The sequence below is a fragment of the Lagenorhynchus albirostris genome, chromosome 3, assembly GCF_949774975.1.
Source record: "Lagenorhynchus albirostris chromosome 3, mLagAlb1.1, whole genome shotgun sequence".
NCBI classification, from domain to species: Eukaryota; Metazoa; Chordata; class Mammalia; order Artiodactyla; family Delphinidae; genus Lagenorhynchus; species Lagenorhynchus albirostris.
In genome coordinates, this window is record NC_083097.1 from 142,886,759 (window position 1) to 142,902,252 (window position 15,494).

At 41.4% G+C, this 15,494-nt stretch overlaps 1 protein-coding gene across 1 annotated transcript in view; it reads left to right on the top strand.

Moving 5' to 3' along the window:
- TENM2 (teneurin transmembrane protein 2) overlaps positions 1-15,494 on the top strand; it is a 1,157,329-nt gene that overhangs the window by 158,376 nt on the left and 983,459 nt on the right. Inside the window, 1 exon segment of the mRNA XM_060144169.1 lies at positions 3,370-3,668. Coding sequence (XP_060000152.1) covers positions 3,443-3,668 — 226 coding nt within the window. The 5' untranslated portion in view covers positions 3,370-3,442.

Consider the following 15,494-nt stretch of genomic DNA (forward strand, 5'->3'; position numbering starts at 1 on the left):
CCTCGTCATTTTTTCTGTCTCTTCATTCTTCTCTTGAACCCATCTATTAAGGTTTTTTATTTTAGTTATGTTAATTTTCACTTCTAAAATTTCCATCAGAGTCTTCTTTATATCTTCTGTTTGTTTGCTAAGATTTTCTGTTTTTTTAATGAGACTTTCTATTTTCCATTTTTTAAAAGTGTGTCCATAATTGCTATTGAGGCATTTTATGATGGCTGTTTTAAAATCTGTGTCAAATAGTTCTAACATCTTTGTCCTCTCAGTGTTGGCATCTATTGATTAAACTCTTTTCATTCAGTTTGAAACCTTTCTAGTGCTTGGAGTGACAGGTTTTTGTTTTTTTGTGAAGTTTGGACATTTGGGGTATTATGAGAGTCTATGACTTATTTTAAACCTTCTATTATAGTTGGTTTCCCCTGACACTGCTGTGTTAGATGAAGGATTCCACCTCATTATTGCTAGTTTGGCATAAAAGTTCAGGTTCCCTACTCAGTCTTTGCCAAAACCCAAGGGCAGATAGTTCCTCATTAGGAGCTGGGAGAGGGGAGGAGTTGGGAGTTCTGGTTCCCCACTAGACCTCCACTGATACCTCCCTCAATGGTAGGGATAGGAGTGCCTCATTATTCCTCCCCGCATGATGTCTACTGATACCAACAGCCACCAACCATGGGCAGAAGGACTCATTTCCACTGGGTGATAATGAAAGTCCTGAGTCTCCACTAGTCCTCCTCCTATACCACCCCAGAAGAGGAGAGTGGCACCTTATTACCACCCAGGGGAAGTGGAAGGTCAGGCTCTCTCTGAGGAAAGGATGGGCTCATGACTTCCTGAAAAGCATGAATGTCTAGCTTCCTTCTTAGTCTTCTCTGAAACCACTGTTTGGGGTTGGGATGCCTTGTCGCTTCCTCAGCAGCATGGAAATCTAGGCTCCGCACTTGGCTTTTGCTGGTGAAAGTAGGAGTAGGGCTACTGAATTTTCTATGTTGTTTGGCTGGAGTGAGATGGTTAGTATCTAAATGTTTCCTCTCTTGTTAGGCTGCCCCTTTCATAGTCCTTTGGCTAGAGGAAGCAAACTTTCGTTGGAACTTTTGTTGTCGGGGTCTATTGCTGTGTCTGGGTTGCCAGTGTCTTTAGCTCCAAGTCTGAGATATATAGGGCCAAAAGAAATATCAGAAACTCACCACAGTATTGTTCCTTGAGTCCTGAGGGCACTAGTTCGTCGACCTCTTATTCCCACCTTTCAGATTCTTCTTATGGTTGTTTCATATATATTATACAGGGTCTTTAGCTGTACCTCATGGGAGAAATAGGTAAAAGGACATTTATTCCATCTTTTTGGAAGTGGGCATTTCTAGACTGCCCGACTTTTCATGATAAGCTCAAGACCCAGATTTTAATATAAATTCTTCTGTTTTGTCTTTTTTTATATTGGAAATTAATAGTTAAATAGCAGGCTAAGTGCAAAATGTCTACAGTCCGACAGTCTGTGCGTTTCCTAAGAAATTAGCTTTCCTGGCTAAGATTTGTCATTTTCTTACCTCATTTTATATAAATGTCTATCATTTATCTGGAGGTGACATTGCTGACAAACTGAACTATCAAGGGCATAGCTAAGAAAGAGGAGTTTAGTGGGAAAAGATCACTAGGCAACCAAATTAGAAGTCAAAATGTCCAGACACTAAATTTCTTGTACTTTATAAATAGGTAATAAGCCTTTAGGCTCCCTCTTAGAGCGTGATTTTAAAAAAATATGTGTAAAATAAAATCACATACATACACATGTAGAAAGTCAGCGCACTTTCCAAAGCATGATGCAAATTAGAGGAGATAGGATTTCATGAGTTAGGAACACTGCAAACATTAAAAAGAAAAAACTCAAAGTGAAGCAGAAGAGAAGAAAATGATAAAATCCATTAAAAACAGCCAAATCCCCTAAAAAACACTTGTGGCTCCTCATTATTGGTGCACACATTCTTACACATCCTCGGTAGGTGCTAAAGGTCTTCCTTTATCTGTGTGTTGTTCAGGTATTGATATCTATCATTAGAAGTTTGAGTTTCAGGGACTCATGTGATCATCTCTACCCTCTGCCTTATGCAAATTTGCAACTACTTACCTAAGACAAAAAATTGTTTTTAATCATTCAGAGGAGAAAAAAAAAAACACTTCTTATAGAGTCCCCACCATGTTGTTAGGCAGCATATTGAGAGCTTTACCACAGTATCTACTTTAATTTTTATAAACACTCTATGCAATAAATACTATTATTTTCCACTTTCACTGTTTGAGAAATGGAGTTTGAAGGCCAGGAGTAATTTTACAAGGGCTCTGGCTTCTCAGTGGCCATGATGGGATTGGCATCCAACAAGACTCCAGTAGCCATGCTCTTAACCAGCCTGTAATATGGATTCTAAAATGTTGAGATCACACATTGGGAATTAAGGGAGAGGTTTTTGGACATCTAGAAATTGCATTAATGTTAAGACACTTGAATTCACTCTGCAGCAGCAAAAACTTCCACGCTGACATTGACTGTGTCCTCTGGCTTCTTTGCATCAGCTTACCTACTGTGTTCAGTGCTCTTCCCCGTTTTTCTTTGCCACAGTGGATATCCCAGCCATGAAAAGGACAGTATGGGTAGGCTTAGGTTGATGGTCACGGGGTTGTGCCAGTTAGACCTCTGTGAGCAAGGTGATGTCCTGTAGGTAGGTGACTAGGGGAAAGAAGAGACCAGGTGTGTCCAAGATACAGATTTGCGAAGAAGAGAAAACAGATGAGGAGTTTCCTGAAGGCTCATTAAAGAAATCAGAGGAAGATTGCATGTCAAGAATGCCTTATATTATTATTCTCCAGACGCAGCCAGGCAAATTTTATGTTAGTCGAATGTGACCTGGTACCATTACTAAAGCATCGCCAGCATATATTTACGCCTCATACGCCTTTCTTTTATTTTTATTTATTTAATTTTGGTATTTGTTTTTCCCCAGTCCTTCGATAGCAAAAACAGAGTGTAATTAAAGTGGAATAAAATCAGATTTGCTTTGAACCACTTTGCAGTAAGATCTTGCATTAGAGTGACAGACTTATCATGCCATCTTTGCACATATAGAAAATCAAAAGATGAGTTATTTTGCTATTACTTTTTTCCCCAAATCTATTCAATTAAACAGCAAGAGAATTAATTTACTGTGTCAAGTTCTTCTATTAAGGCTGATTGTTTAAGTATACATTAAGCGTTTGCAGAAGAAATGATGCAGCGCTGACCAAATTTGCCTTCTTGTGTTTTTATCTGAGTCAGGGCGTGAGTCAGAACTGAAAGCAACATTTCTTAGGATCACAATCTGGGTTTTTCTCCTGTGATGTTTTTAGGTGGCCAAGTGACAAGTGCCCAAACTCAGGCCTGACTTTTCGGAAAGCATCGGCCTTCTGCCGGACCTGGATAATGGATGTCAAGGATCGGCGACACCGCTCTCTGACCAGGGGGCGGTGTGGCAAAGAGTGTCGCTACACGAGTTCTTCGCTAGACAGCGAAGACTGTCGCGTGCCCACGCAGAAGTCCTACAGCTCCAGCGAGACTCTGAAGGCCTATGACCACGATAGCAGGATGCACTATGGAAACCGAGTCACAGACCTTGTTCACCGGGAGTCAGATGAGTTCCCAAGACAAGGTATGTAGAGCTGACCGCACTGATGGTCCGAGCTGTCTTACATTCTTGCACTGTTGCACGTCGATGAGAGAGGTTGGTAGAAATGGGGAGCAAAGCAGGCCGGCATCAACTCCCCATTAAAGTTTAGTTTAAGAGAACAATCTTCTCATGAACCCATATCAAACTCCTGTGGGGATTATACAAGGGCCTGTTTTGTTCTAGACACTCAATTCTTTGACAATTTGGTAGTTGCTTTCGGAGACCTACCAGGGTAGGTTTTGACAGATGTGACAGACAGCAGACCCTTGACCCCATGAGGGTTGTTCCTGAAACCATTACGGATTCTGATCTTGAGGAACATGGAATTATCTGTGATTTTTAAACTATTTTCCTTGAAACCAGCACACAAGCCTCCCAGAGTTCAGATTTCTCCTGCTTCTCACTTTGGGCTTCTTGGTTATATTCTCTTTGAACAAATGCTATAATGATAAAAACATATTTGAACCACACCCCTGATACAATAATGTTTAATTTCTCTCTTCCCCCCCCAAAAAAAAATGTGATGTTAATTCTGAGTTACACATTTTTTTGTTTGTTTTGGAGCACAGGTGAATTCCAATTTCAGTTCCACTGATATAATTCCCATGTACTTTCACACAAACTTAATTTTCATATAGTATTTTGATTTCTTTGGGGAGGAGAATGTTTTCGCTCCAAGCACTAACAGTTGGCATTCTCTTCGTAGTCACTGTCCGTGGAGAATTTTGTTATCACTTGTCATGAGTTGCTATAAATGTATGGACAGGTAGATTCAAGCACAAACAGTCCTGAGAAGCAGTGTGTCTGAGTTGACTCACGGGCTCCACGTGTTGTGCTTTGTGTACCAGCCTTGCCGTGTATGTGATTTACATAAAGACTTAGCAAAATTACAAGTGTATGCACAAAAATACAGTGAATGCACCAGGAAGGGTCGCTCTGCCTGTGCCAAGGGTCAACGGCCTGCCTGCTGGGTTACTGCATCATGTGTTTATAACACCGATTCTGTAGTTCTTGTTCTATGTCCCTGTCAGTAAATGTTGCGACTAACTTAATTCCTCATGAGATACCTTAACTTGTGTCTTAGTCCTTTCAGGCTGCTGTAACAAAATACCGTGAACCAGTGGCTTATGAACAACAGAAATTTATTTTGCACAGTTCTGGAAGCAGGGAGGTCCAAGGTCAAGGGACTGGCAGATTTGGGGTCTGGTGAGAGGTCTTTCCCTGGCCCACGGACAGCCATCTTTTCTTGTATCCTCGTATGGCTGAAGAGGGCAAGAGAGCTCTCTGGGGCCTCTTTTAAAAAAAAGGGCACTGAACCCATTCATGAGGGCTCCACCCTTGTAACTTATTTACCTTCCCAAAGTCCCACCTCCAAATACCACTGTGGTTTTCATTTCATGTAAAAAATTTTGGAGGGTCACAAACATTTACTCTATAGCAGCTTGGAATTCCATTCCTGGTGTCTTAGCTTCCTTAAGTTACTTTACTTATCTATTAGAAAATACCACTTATATGTAATATATATGTATATATCCTATAATCCAGTGGTTGTTCTAAAAATAACACGTTCTCAAATTCTCCTTGTTTAGCCTAGGTTCAACTTTTATATTTAATAGAATATTCAACAAAATCAGTGGAGAAGCAGCTAAAATTGTTTTTCCACTGCCATTGTAGACCCTTGCAGAATACACGTTTTATTTAATCTTCACTCTTATTTTCTGAGTTGCCTTCATGTAAATGAAACGTTTTGCAAACAGGGGGAGGGTTCCTTGAAAATTGTTCTGTATCAAATGTGTTTGATCTGTGAGTACCGTCAACAAATGTTTTACTTTGTTAAATTCTCACCCGACCCCAAAGTGCATGTAGTGGGAATTGGAGGAAAAAAAAAAATATATATATATATATGAGGAATCACAGCTTAATTAAGGGAGGGCTTAAATATCCACTATGAAAAATGAGGACACCTACCTGTTATTCCCAAGAACATCTCTAATACAAGACTCAAATATTTTGAAAGGTGATGCACGTTCAACACGGTTGAAAGCCTTTCATTTTCTGCTGTACTTTTGGTTTTATTTATGATACTACTGCATACGTTTTTGTTTCTCATGATTCTGGGCTGAAATGTGGCCTCTCCTTCCTAAGTCTCATTGAAGGTGCATCCTGGCTTCTGGATCATTGTGCACTGAGCTGTAGATCCCAGATTATTGTTGAAATGTGGATTTGCCTATCACCTTTTCCCTTATTAATATTTACATAAAATGAAACCAAGTGCTTGGGATTTTATTTTCATATATACCTTTATTCTTCCTGTTTAATCTTGTTCCTCTCCATTGATAATAATGGAAGTCGCTTGGCCATATCAAACTGCTAGCTTTGCAATTAACAATTCACACATGCCTTGTGTTGTTATTGAGCCCATATTTGTTTGTGTAATGTGTTTGCATGAATTAAAAACTGTGCAGGCCAAAAGTAGAAATGAAAAGGCATTGGAAGTATTTGCATATGCAAGTGCAATTCCTTCTGAAGACATCTATGAATTTATGCATGAAAATGTAGTCAGTCTGAGTGGATCTACTTTGATGGGTTCTAAAATTGAACTCTGCAGGAAGTAAATAAGCACATATTTAAGGAGAAGAGGAACAGGAGATGCAATCTGGCAAGCAGCACTTTTTTTTTTTCTTTTCTTTTCTTTTCTTTTTTTTTTTGCGGTACGCGGGCCTCTCACTGTTGTGGCCTCTCCTGTTGCGGAGCACAGGCTCCGGACGCGCAGGCTCAGCGGCCACGGCTCACGGGCCCAGCCACTCCGCAGCACGTGGGATCTTCCCAGACCGGGGCACGAACCCGTGTCCCCTGCATCGCCAGGCGGACTCTCAACCACTGTGCCACCAGGGACGCCCGGCAAGTAGCACTTTTAAAGTGAAACCTAGCCACTCCAGAGAGGATTAAAACAAATTTTACACTCAGTAATAACAGTACTTTTTAAAAACTGTCATGCATTTCCCATTTTATTTTCTTATTCATGAAATCAAAGAGGAGGATCACCTCGGCACTTATTAGCCTAGAGGTACATTAGCAAGGATCAGAGCGGGATCATCTCCTACGGTATTCTTATTTAAAACCCAAGGCACTGATCATAAAACAAACGCGCTTCTCACATACAAGCAAGTTTGGCACACACAGTTGGATGACTCTCCAGATGCTCAGAGGGGAAAAGACTTGCCAGCTAGCAGAAGTGATTTGGGGCCCGGGTCAGACCTTGTCCTGTTTCCCCAACTGGCTGGCAGCAAGTATCAAATGTGAGAACCTGCCAGGTCCCAGCAGGAGAGATGAGCCACATGTTCCCCTGAGAAGCTTATGGAAACTCCTGTCAAAGTAAAACTTCTTTGCTTGCTTTCAACACAGAATCCTCCTCTGCCTCCTTCTGTTGTGGGTCTCTTCTCCTACGAAGAGACAATGCAAATTACCTGTCTGGCCTCTCTGTGCTGGATCCTCCTGGTGTGAAGGGAGAAAATTATTGACCTTAGGTCTATGGCCGCTGGAGTCATTAGTAATTAGTAAATGACTAATCCTGCACTAAATAGCATCCTAGTGGTCTGAGAGTTAATGCGCCTGACAAAAGTGACCAGTGGTCTGATCCCTGGGCAGACCCAGTCGCAGCCTAATCTTTGAAATAGATGCCACTTTGAATAACGTAGGTCAGCCAAGTTCCCAGGCAGGTTGTATCAGCTTGTTCTTTTGGACCCTGAAGTTAGGGTGTAGAACAGTGTGATATACAAGACATCCTCCCGTGGCTTAGGAGCCTAAAGTTAGCTTTGAACTCTGCTTTTGCATATTTATGTACCTGTGACTCTGGTCTAATTCTGTGCTTCACCAGGATTACTGTCCAGTCTTCAGATGTATTAAACAACAGCAATCATAATAACAAAAGAATCATGGCTAACAATTATGGAGACTTTCTTCATGTCAGGTGCCTGTCGAAGCATTTTACTTGTAGTAATTCAGTCAATGTTCAGAGCAATGTTGTACGGTAGGTACTATTATTAATCCCTTTTTTTATGGATTAGGAAACCTAGGCATGGGGAGATTAAATACGTCATCCAAGGTCACCAACATAGGAAGAACTGGAGACAGGTTTCACATCCAGGGAGCTGGATTCAAGAGCTGTGTTTTAAACCGTTATGTTTGAGCACTTCTCAAATAAATAAGTAAACCAATGAGAACAAGCCATTCAGCTTCAGTCAAAGGCCATGAAATTCAATGGAGAAACCTTTTAGGTATCAACACCTATAAGCCTTTCTCAGTATAGGAAGTATAATCCCTAATGTTGATGGAACATAGAATGAGCACCACCAGCCTCAGTGCTGATCTAGATTCCTGTTCTCGCCCATTCCCCTCCATGTGCACAACTATCCCAAACTCCCTGGAAGCCTACCTTCCTACAGTGCTTCTCCACCACCCACCCCTGTAGGAGAAAGCTCCCAGTGTCAGTATGTGCACCAGGCTGTGAACACTGATTCTCTTCCCTCCCCTAGGTCATTGCTTTTTGCACCACCTCTCATCCCGGAGCACTAACCAAGAAAGGGGTCACTCTCTAAATGCTATTGCTTAGGTAAGCAGAACGGACTGGTTTCTGGGCTATAGCCAAGGCTCAGTGGGCCAGAGAGTTCCGCCAGGCTTCTCACCCCTCTAACAGCCCTTCTTTCCAGTTAGTGGTGCAAGTCCCTTGAGAGGGGGCCAAGATTGAATTCTGTCTCTGTACCTCAGGCTGTCTGTCTGGGTCAAGGTTGAAGAAAGAACTAGAGGAAGACTGGATTTTTGAAAGGATGCTTGCATCTCTTCTCTCCATCAGATCTAGCACAGAAACAACTTTCACTAACCCCTTGATACCCTTTAAAAATACATCAACACACACACGTACACATTTGAGGCTAGGTTTGATTTTGGCATTTCATAAACTAATTTCCACTCTTGTGATCTTTAAAATAATTTGGGCAATACGTTTTTGCTCTGTGTAATTTGGCATAGCATAAATTAAACATGTGCTAATGAGCTGAAAACTCATGAACTACCAGTAAACTCAAGTGTTACCTGTATCGATTCAATTAATGTATGTTATAATTGTTGAAGTACATTGGAAACCTGTGAGCATTTCTGTTTATACCATTGTGTTAAAATAGTTATTTTTCCACTGTACCCAAAGCAACAGTTAGGTTCTATTTTGAAAACCCCAGCCTTTCAATTTATCTGCCACAATAAACCATTATGTTTCAGGGAAATTCAGGAGTTTCGTTGGTCAGTATTTGGAAGGCTGACCAGTACCTTGAGAAGATTGCTTTCCATTTATTCTTCCACCCCTAGGCAAGACTTCTTTTCATACCTCAACTGAGAATAGCGTTTTACTTCTTAGTCTTTGGTTGTGTTGTTGCTTTAAAAAAAAAAACCTTCAGAAAAAGAAGGGCTCTACAACATTTCAATGTAAGATGATCTGTCATCTTCTTGCTGGCTAACTTGAATGCTTGTTGCTTCATCTGAAAGGCATATGGGAGAGCAGTTAACAGTGCAGACCCAGAGTTAAACTGTGTCTGTGTCCCAGTATTGCTGTGTTTGATCAGTATGACCTTGATCACATTCTAGAGCACAGACTAGACTAAGTCTTATTTTCTGTTCTTGTAAATGTTTCCATCAATAGGATTGTTGGGATCCTTTCTTACGATTATGCATGTACGCTATGGATGTTGTCTTTCTTTTAATAAAGTGCTGAATACATGCTAGCAGTTATGATTACTACTGTTTTAATACTATTGTCAGCAAGAGTGGTGATCATCTTCCCTCCAACCCTTACAATATTGTGTGTGACAGAAATCTCCCTTCTTCCCACATCCACACCTTCGATTTGTTTCCTGTGACTTGCAAAACTTCTGACATCTTCAAAGCCAGAATTTCTCTTCCAGTTGTTGATAGCGTGTGTTTGACTCCCTACGCACCGTACCTTTTGCTCCCAAAGATGAACATAACTCACAGGTTATTTCCCTATTTTTAGAAAGGAATGAAAAATACCATGTAGCAACTGTCAGCTGATGCCAACACACTGTAAGAGTTGCTAGTCCGACAATTTTACAAGTAAAAAAAAGAAAAAGATTGGAAAAATGCTCTAAGGTAGTGTCACTGGATACAATTTTTTTTTAAGATTTTTGTTTTATAGCATATAAATGGCATGTAAATCTTAGGAATGGGTTTAAATTACAAGAAGATTTTATGAATATAAACTCTGGATGAAAATTATTTAATTCTCATCACTCTACATGTAATAATTTAGAGTCCTTTTCACTTAGACAGTTGAACTTATCTGGATTTTCATTGTTGTATTCACTGCCCTTCTAGCATTACAGTCTTCATGTTTCCCAGTTGTTATTCTTTCGGTAATTATCTACTGTCAATTTCGCATTCAACTTTGGATCTAAGTTTCTTTGAATTGTCTTCCTTTTCCTGTTCTTTTTCCGCGGTAATTCTCCATTTCACCTGAGACCTTCCCTCTTTCTTCTCATGGCACTTCCTTTAGAACAGTCTCGTTTGTACAATATGAATGTTCACTGCTTATGCTTCTCAAGACTCTTTGAGTTACAAGTAGGATAATATCTCAACTGAAATTAGCTTATGAAAAAATCTGTTGCTTTGTCTTATGTCATTGGAGAATCTAGCAATACATCTGGCCTCACACTGAAGTCTTTTTTCTCATTCTCTTTACTTGGCTTTACTTTGGAGACAGATCTGTTGGAAGTTGTCTGTTGATAACCCCACTCTCATGTCTCTTCCCTGAGTAGCATCATTGGAAACAGTCTTCTGCAGTCATCAGCAGAACATTCCTGAGGAAGATTCAGATGGGCCTGGCATGGGACACATGCTCATTCCTCTGTCACTCTGACTTCAGTTGGCCATGTCTTGGGCTTAGGCTATACCTAGAGGTAGCTTATAGTGAGTACTTTCTAAGGCTGATGGAATAAATGCCATATAGGATATAAAAATAAATGTTCTGATATCAGACATAGGTAAAGAATATTGACCGGCCTGATAATACATGCCTCCAATACTAGTGGCACTCAAGTCTGAAACAAGTGCAGTCTTTCCAAGCTCCCATATCTGCGTCCCCAACTGCCCTTGGAATATTTTTCATAGAAAATCCAGTAGAAAACTTAATTTTATTTTCCTCAAAATCTGTTTTCATTTTTTCCCCCCGTTTTGGGGGATGGTATCATAACTCCTGCCTTTAAGGTAGAATCTTCTAAGACTGTCTTTTTTTTTCCTGGCTTCTTTATATCGATGTTCACTACGTCATGACCATTATCTTTCTTAATTTATTTTATTTCCAAGTTTCTCATCCCATGGGAAGCTTCCAACATTTCAATATTGTCCCACTGCTTGACCATTTAAATTGCCTTTTTCCATCAGTCTTTCCCCTGGCATGCCTTTTTGTATCATGGATAGTCTTTGAGTTTCTAAAGCACTGCCTTATTTTTTTAATTTATTTTTGAATTTTTAAATTTTATTCTATTTATTTTTTTTTATACAGCAGGTTCTTATTAGTCATCCATTTTATACACATCAATGTATACATGTCAATCCCAATTGCCCAATTCATCCCACCACCACCACCCCCGCCGCTTTCCCCCCTTGGTTGTCCATACATGTGTTCTCTACATCTGAAGCACTGCCGTATTTTTAAGGGGTGCCCGCGAGGCAATCGTGCTAAGTTATGGGACACAGCAGTGAATAAGGCAAACATGGTCACTAACCTCACAAAACTCAGCAATCCTAAAGAGGAAAGAAATAATAGACGTAGAACTAGATATGGTCTGATAAACAGCGCAAAAGGGAAAATACTGGATGGCTTTGGAGAGGTATCTAACCCAGAATTGTGCATCAGGGGTCTCAGAAATTGTGACATCCTTTCATACCCTTGAAGGATGAGGAAGAGGTGGGTGATCAAAGAGGCAAGAAAGAGCATTCAGGCAAAAGATAGAACATATGCAAAGATCTGGATGGGACAAAGATGAGTTGTTCCAAGGATCTAAAAGAAGTTCAGATTAGCTGAATGTGGTGTGGGGACAGAGGAGATGGAGTGGGAGAGAGAAACTGGCTCCTGAAGGCATTTCAGAGAAACGATGCTTGCTCCAGTTGATGGAGTATGTTACAGGGAGACAAGATGGTCAGTGAAGTGGGGTAGGAGGCTGTGTTTTATTTAGGCAAGGGAGCCTAGTAGCCTGAACTGGGATAGTCGAGATGACTTGAGAGATGTTGTTGGGGAACAAAGACTGTTGACTTTTTAGGACCCTATAAAAGCGGAGGCAGGCAGAATGTTCTGGATCTCTTGGGCATTGACCGTTCTCTTCTCCTGCAGAGAGAATACTGCCTTCCTGATGCCAAAATTACTTAAAGAGCCAGAGAAGGTCACTGCTTGTAAATAATCTCTTAAACGGAAATGCCTAAGATTGTTAGTTCAAGTTCCCCTGGAATGGCAACACAAGCCAGAGTATAGAAACGTGGTATTATAAGAATTTGGATGTTTTTCTCGCTCTTATTAGCCTGCCTATGCAAAGAGTAGTACCAGCAACAGAGTACCTCGTATGGATCCAGGGCAAGGAAAATATAGGAAAAGGATTATGTTTCATCTACTGCCCTGTGTGACCACAGTACATTGCTCGTTTTCTCTTATTGGCTAAATAAATCAGGAACTCTTACCAGATGTGTGTGTGTGCCTGAGTGGGTATTTTATTCCTGCCAGTTGGTAACTTGACTAGCAAAGCAGAGGATGCTGAGAATATGAAATCAATACTTTTCTGGCAACTGAGGGGGCAAGCAAGGTGAGGGAGGGAAGAGGAGTCCAGGACATTGCCGAAGTTTCTGGTTATGGCAACTGACTAAATGTTCCTGCTCATCACCGGGGCTTGAAACAGAGGAGGGGCTGGTTCGTGGGTTAAGATAGGATGTGTAACTGTGGACCTTTCGAGTTTGAAGTGCCCTTAGGCCATGCACGTGTCGATGTCTAATAGGCAGTTAAATGTACAGCTCTGAAATTCTGCTGAGATGCTTGAGCTGGATAGAGATTTAGGAGTTGACAGCTAATAATTTTATGGGACTTGGTGTGATCAGCCAGGAAAGAATATACAAGGAGCATAGATAAAGGGGTTCATGTGAGAACACAGGCAATCAATGGACAGGAAGAGGCCAAAGATCCTGCAGAGAGAGTAGAAAAAAACTTACTTTCCTTTCGATGCTCTACTTAGTCTAAATTTGACTTAGCATTCATTCCAGGTAAAAATGAATAAAACAGCACCTGTCTTATTTCCCACTCCACTACCCAGAGTTGACTTCCTTTTCATCCCCTAAATCAGAGGTCACGACGTCAAGGCGCACAGGCCATGCTTGGCCCCTAGGTGGCCTACAGATTGCGTTAGACGTTTAGAATGGCATGTGCATAGCCAATCCATTCACGTTCCCGTTCGCTGCAGGGGCCCCATCACTGCTTTTTATCTTAGCACCCGTCCTCCTCTTCAGTCACTTATGTTGCATGCCAGGGCCCTCTAGGCTGTTGCCATTGCGAAAGAGCATGAACCTTCCCGTGTCCACACTCCTTCCTTGTAGAGTATCTACCTGCCTATTCCAGATCTGTTAGTCCCACAAGGCTTAACCTCCGGATCACCTCTGTGGAGAGAGCTCAGCCCTCGGAATCCTGCTGGCCCTTCCTGTTACTGTTGGCATTAGCTCTTTATGAGTGACTCAGCCTCCCCAGCATGTGGATGCTAGGACTCCTGTGAATAGGAGATCAACAAAGTGCTTTGCAGCTTTCTGTTCTGACTGGTGGAGGCTGCAACAAGAGAATTTATTTTTATCAGTGGCTTGTTTCCTGTTCTAATGAGAAGAATTTAAAGCTCCATGACTCAGAAGAGGAATCCACTTAGAAATCTGGGTTGTGTTTCTGTCCAGCAGGACAGTATCAAATCTCACATTGTGAAATGCCAACCTGCAAGAGTTTTCTGCAACACACTTGGATGCACATATATTGAGTTTCACTACCATTTGCTTTTTCAGAGTGTTGGCGATCCAGTGATGCTATTGGCTTTTCTAGGCTGGTGCTACATACTACAGTCCTGTCTCTGCAGGGACCTACTATGTCATACGTGTAGGGAGCCTTTGGTGCAATGCGATTGGTGACAGGATATAATTCCGACCGGAAGCTTTAGAAAAACGGCACTGTGAGAGGTTGAGTAATTAATTGCCTGCGTCTGTCTCAGGATGCCTTACAGTCTAGGTCCAGGAGGGGTGCTGCCCCACCCGTTGATGAATCGTCATGCTGATATTATCAAAGGAGACATTACATTTTCAGTGTCACATTTTTAGGTTTTTAATGTAATTTTCAGCCCTGGCAATTCCAGAAGCATCCCTAGGGACATATGAAGAGGAGGGGGCTGGTGTCTATCCAACGTGAATTCACGTTCATTTCTTGAGCACCTTAATCGGCACACGTATCTCACAAGACCTCTTTTTCTGCTGCAGCCAAACTCCATTGTAACACCAAGTTACTCAGTATTCCTCCTGCTTTCCTTTCCACTCAACCTCAAGTCAGATCTACTTTAGTAATAAATCTCTGCTGGGAGCCATCAGAACAAATACTGAGTGTGTGCAAAGATATTAAAATAAGTGCAACACAGACTTATTTAATAATGTCCAATAGCCTTTTATAATATTTGGAATATTTTACCAAAGTTACTATGAGAATTATCTTTAACACATTTTCTCCAGGATAGAAAGATCTTTCTGGGAATGGAAAAAAAAAAAAAACAAACACACACACACAGAAAAGTCAGATGGGCTCTGTTATATTCTCAGCTGAACCTGTTATTCTTCTCCCTTTTCCAGATCTTTTTCTTTGGCCAGAACCACCAAATGTGAAGCTTCCCTTTGTTCACCCTGATTTCTGAATAGTAGGCATCGGGCAGTTGCTGTCCCAGTGGGATGCATTTTATTTTAAAAATAGTTTGAACTGCCTCCTTTTCAATTCCCCCTCTTCCATGGCCACCTTGACTGTATAATAGGTGCCTCTCTGTCTCTCCTTGTACAGTTCAGGTCCACTCCACATATGGGGAATTAAAGCGCTCAATTTATTTGCAGCACTGTGAACCAAAATGTTGAATTTATTTAGAGAGTCATTCCAGTGGATTAAATTTGTTTCTATGGATCTATTTGCTGTAGCTGGAATATTGACAGAAGAGAGGAATATTACTTTAATGTCCTCAAAAAAAAAAGATCCAGTCAACTGCAGGATAAATATCCATAGCCCCCCAAAAGCCCTCTCCAAATGACTGCAAATTCAGGTGACCCCATCAACTTTAAAAAGGTCCCCGTCCACCTGGGAACCTCGGGTTCAAATGTTCCTTAGTTCACAGTGGCGATTCAGTTAAAGCTCACACTCTTGACCCCCATTTATATTGGTTGCAAAAGCCCAGCCAGGAGATGACCCAGTTAACACTTTGTGCTTCACAAACCGAGAGCTTGAACAGCAGGGAGGCTACAGCAAAGTGCTGAGTTGTCCTAGCTGAGCAGTGAGGGGACAGCAAGTGGGGCCACCCCCTCACTTCATTTCTGTTTCTGGACCAGTGGCAACTCATCAGACTCTTCTGGGGAGTTTTGAAAAGTCCCCATGCCCAAGCTGATTCAATCAGACCCTCTGGTGGGGGAGTGGAGGAGGGGTGCAGAGTTGGATATAGGCATGAGTATTTTTAAAACTGTACTTTTATATAAATGAAACAT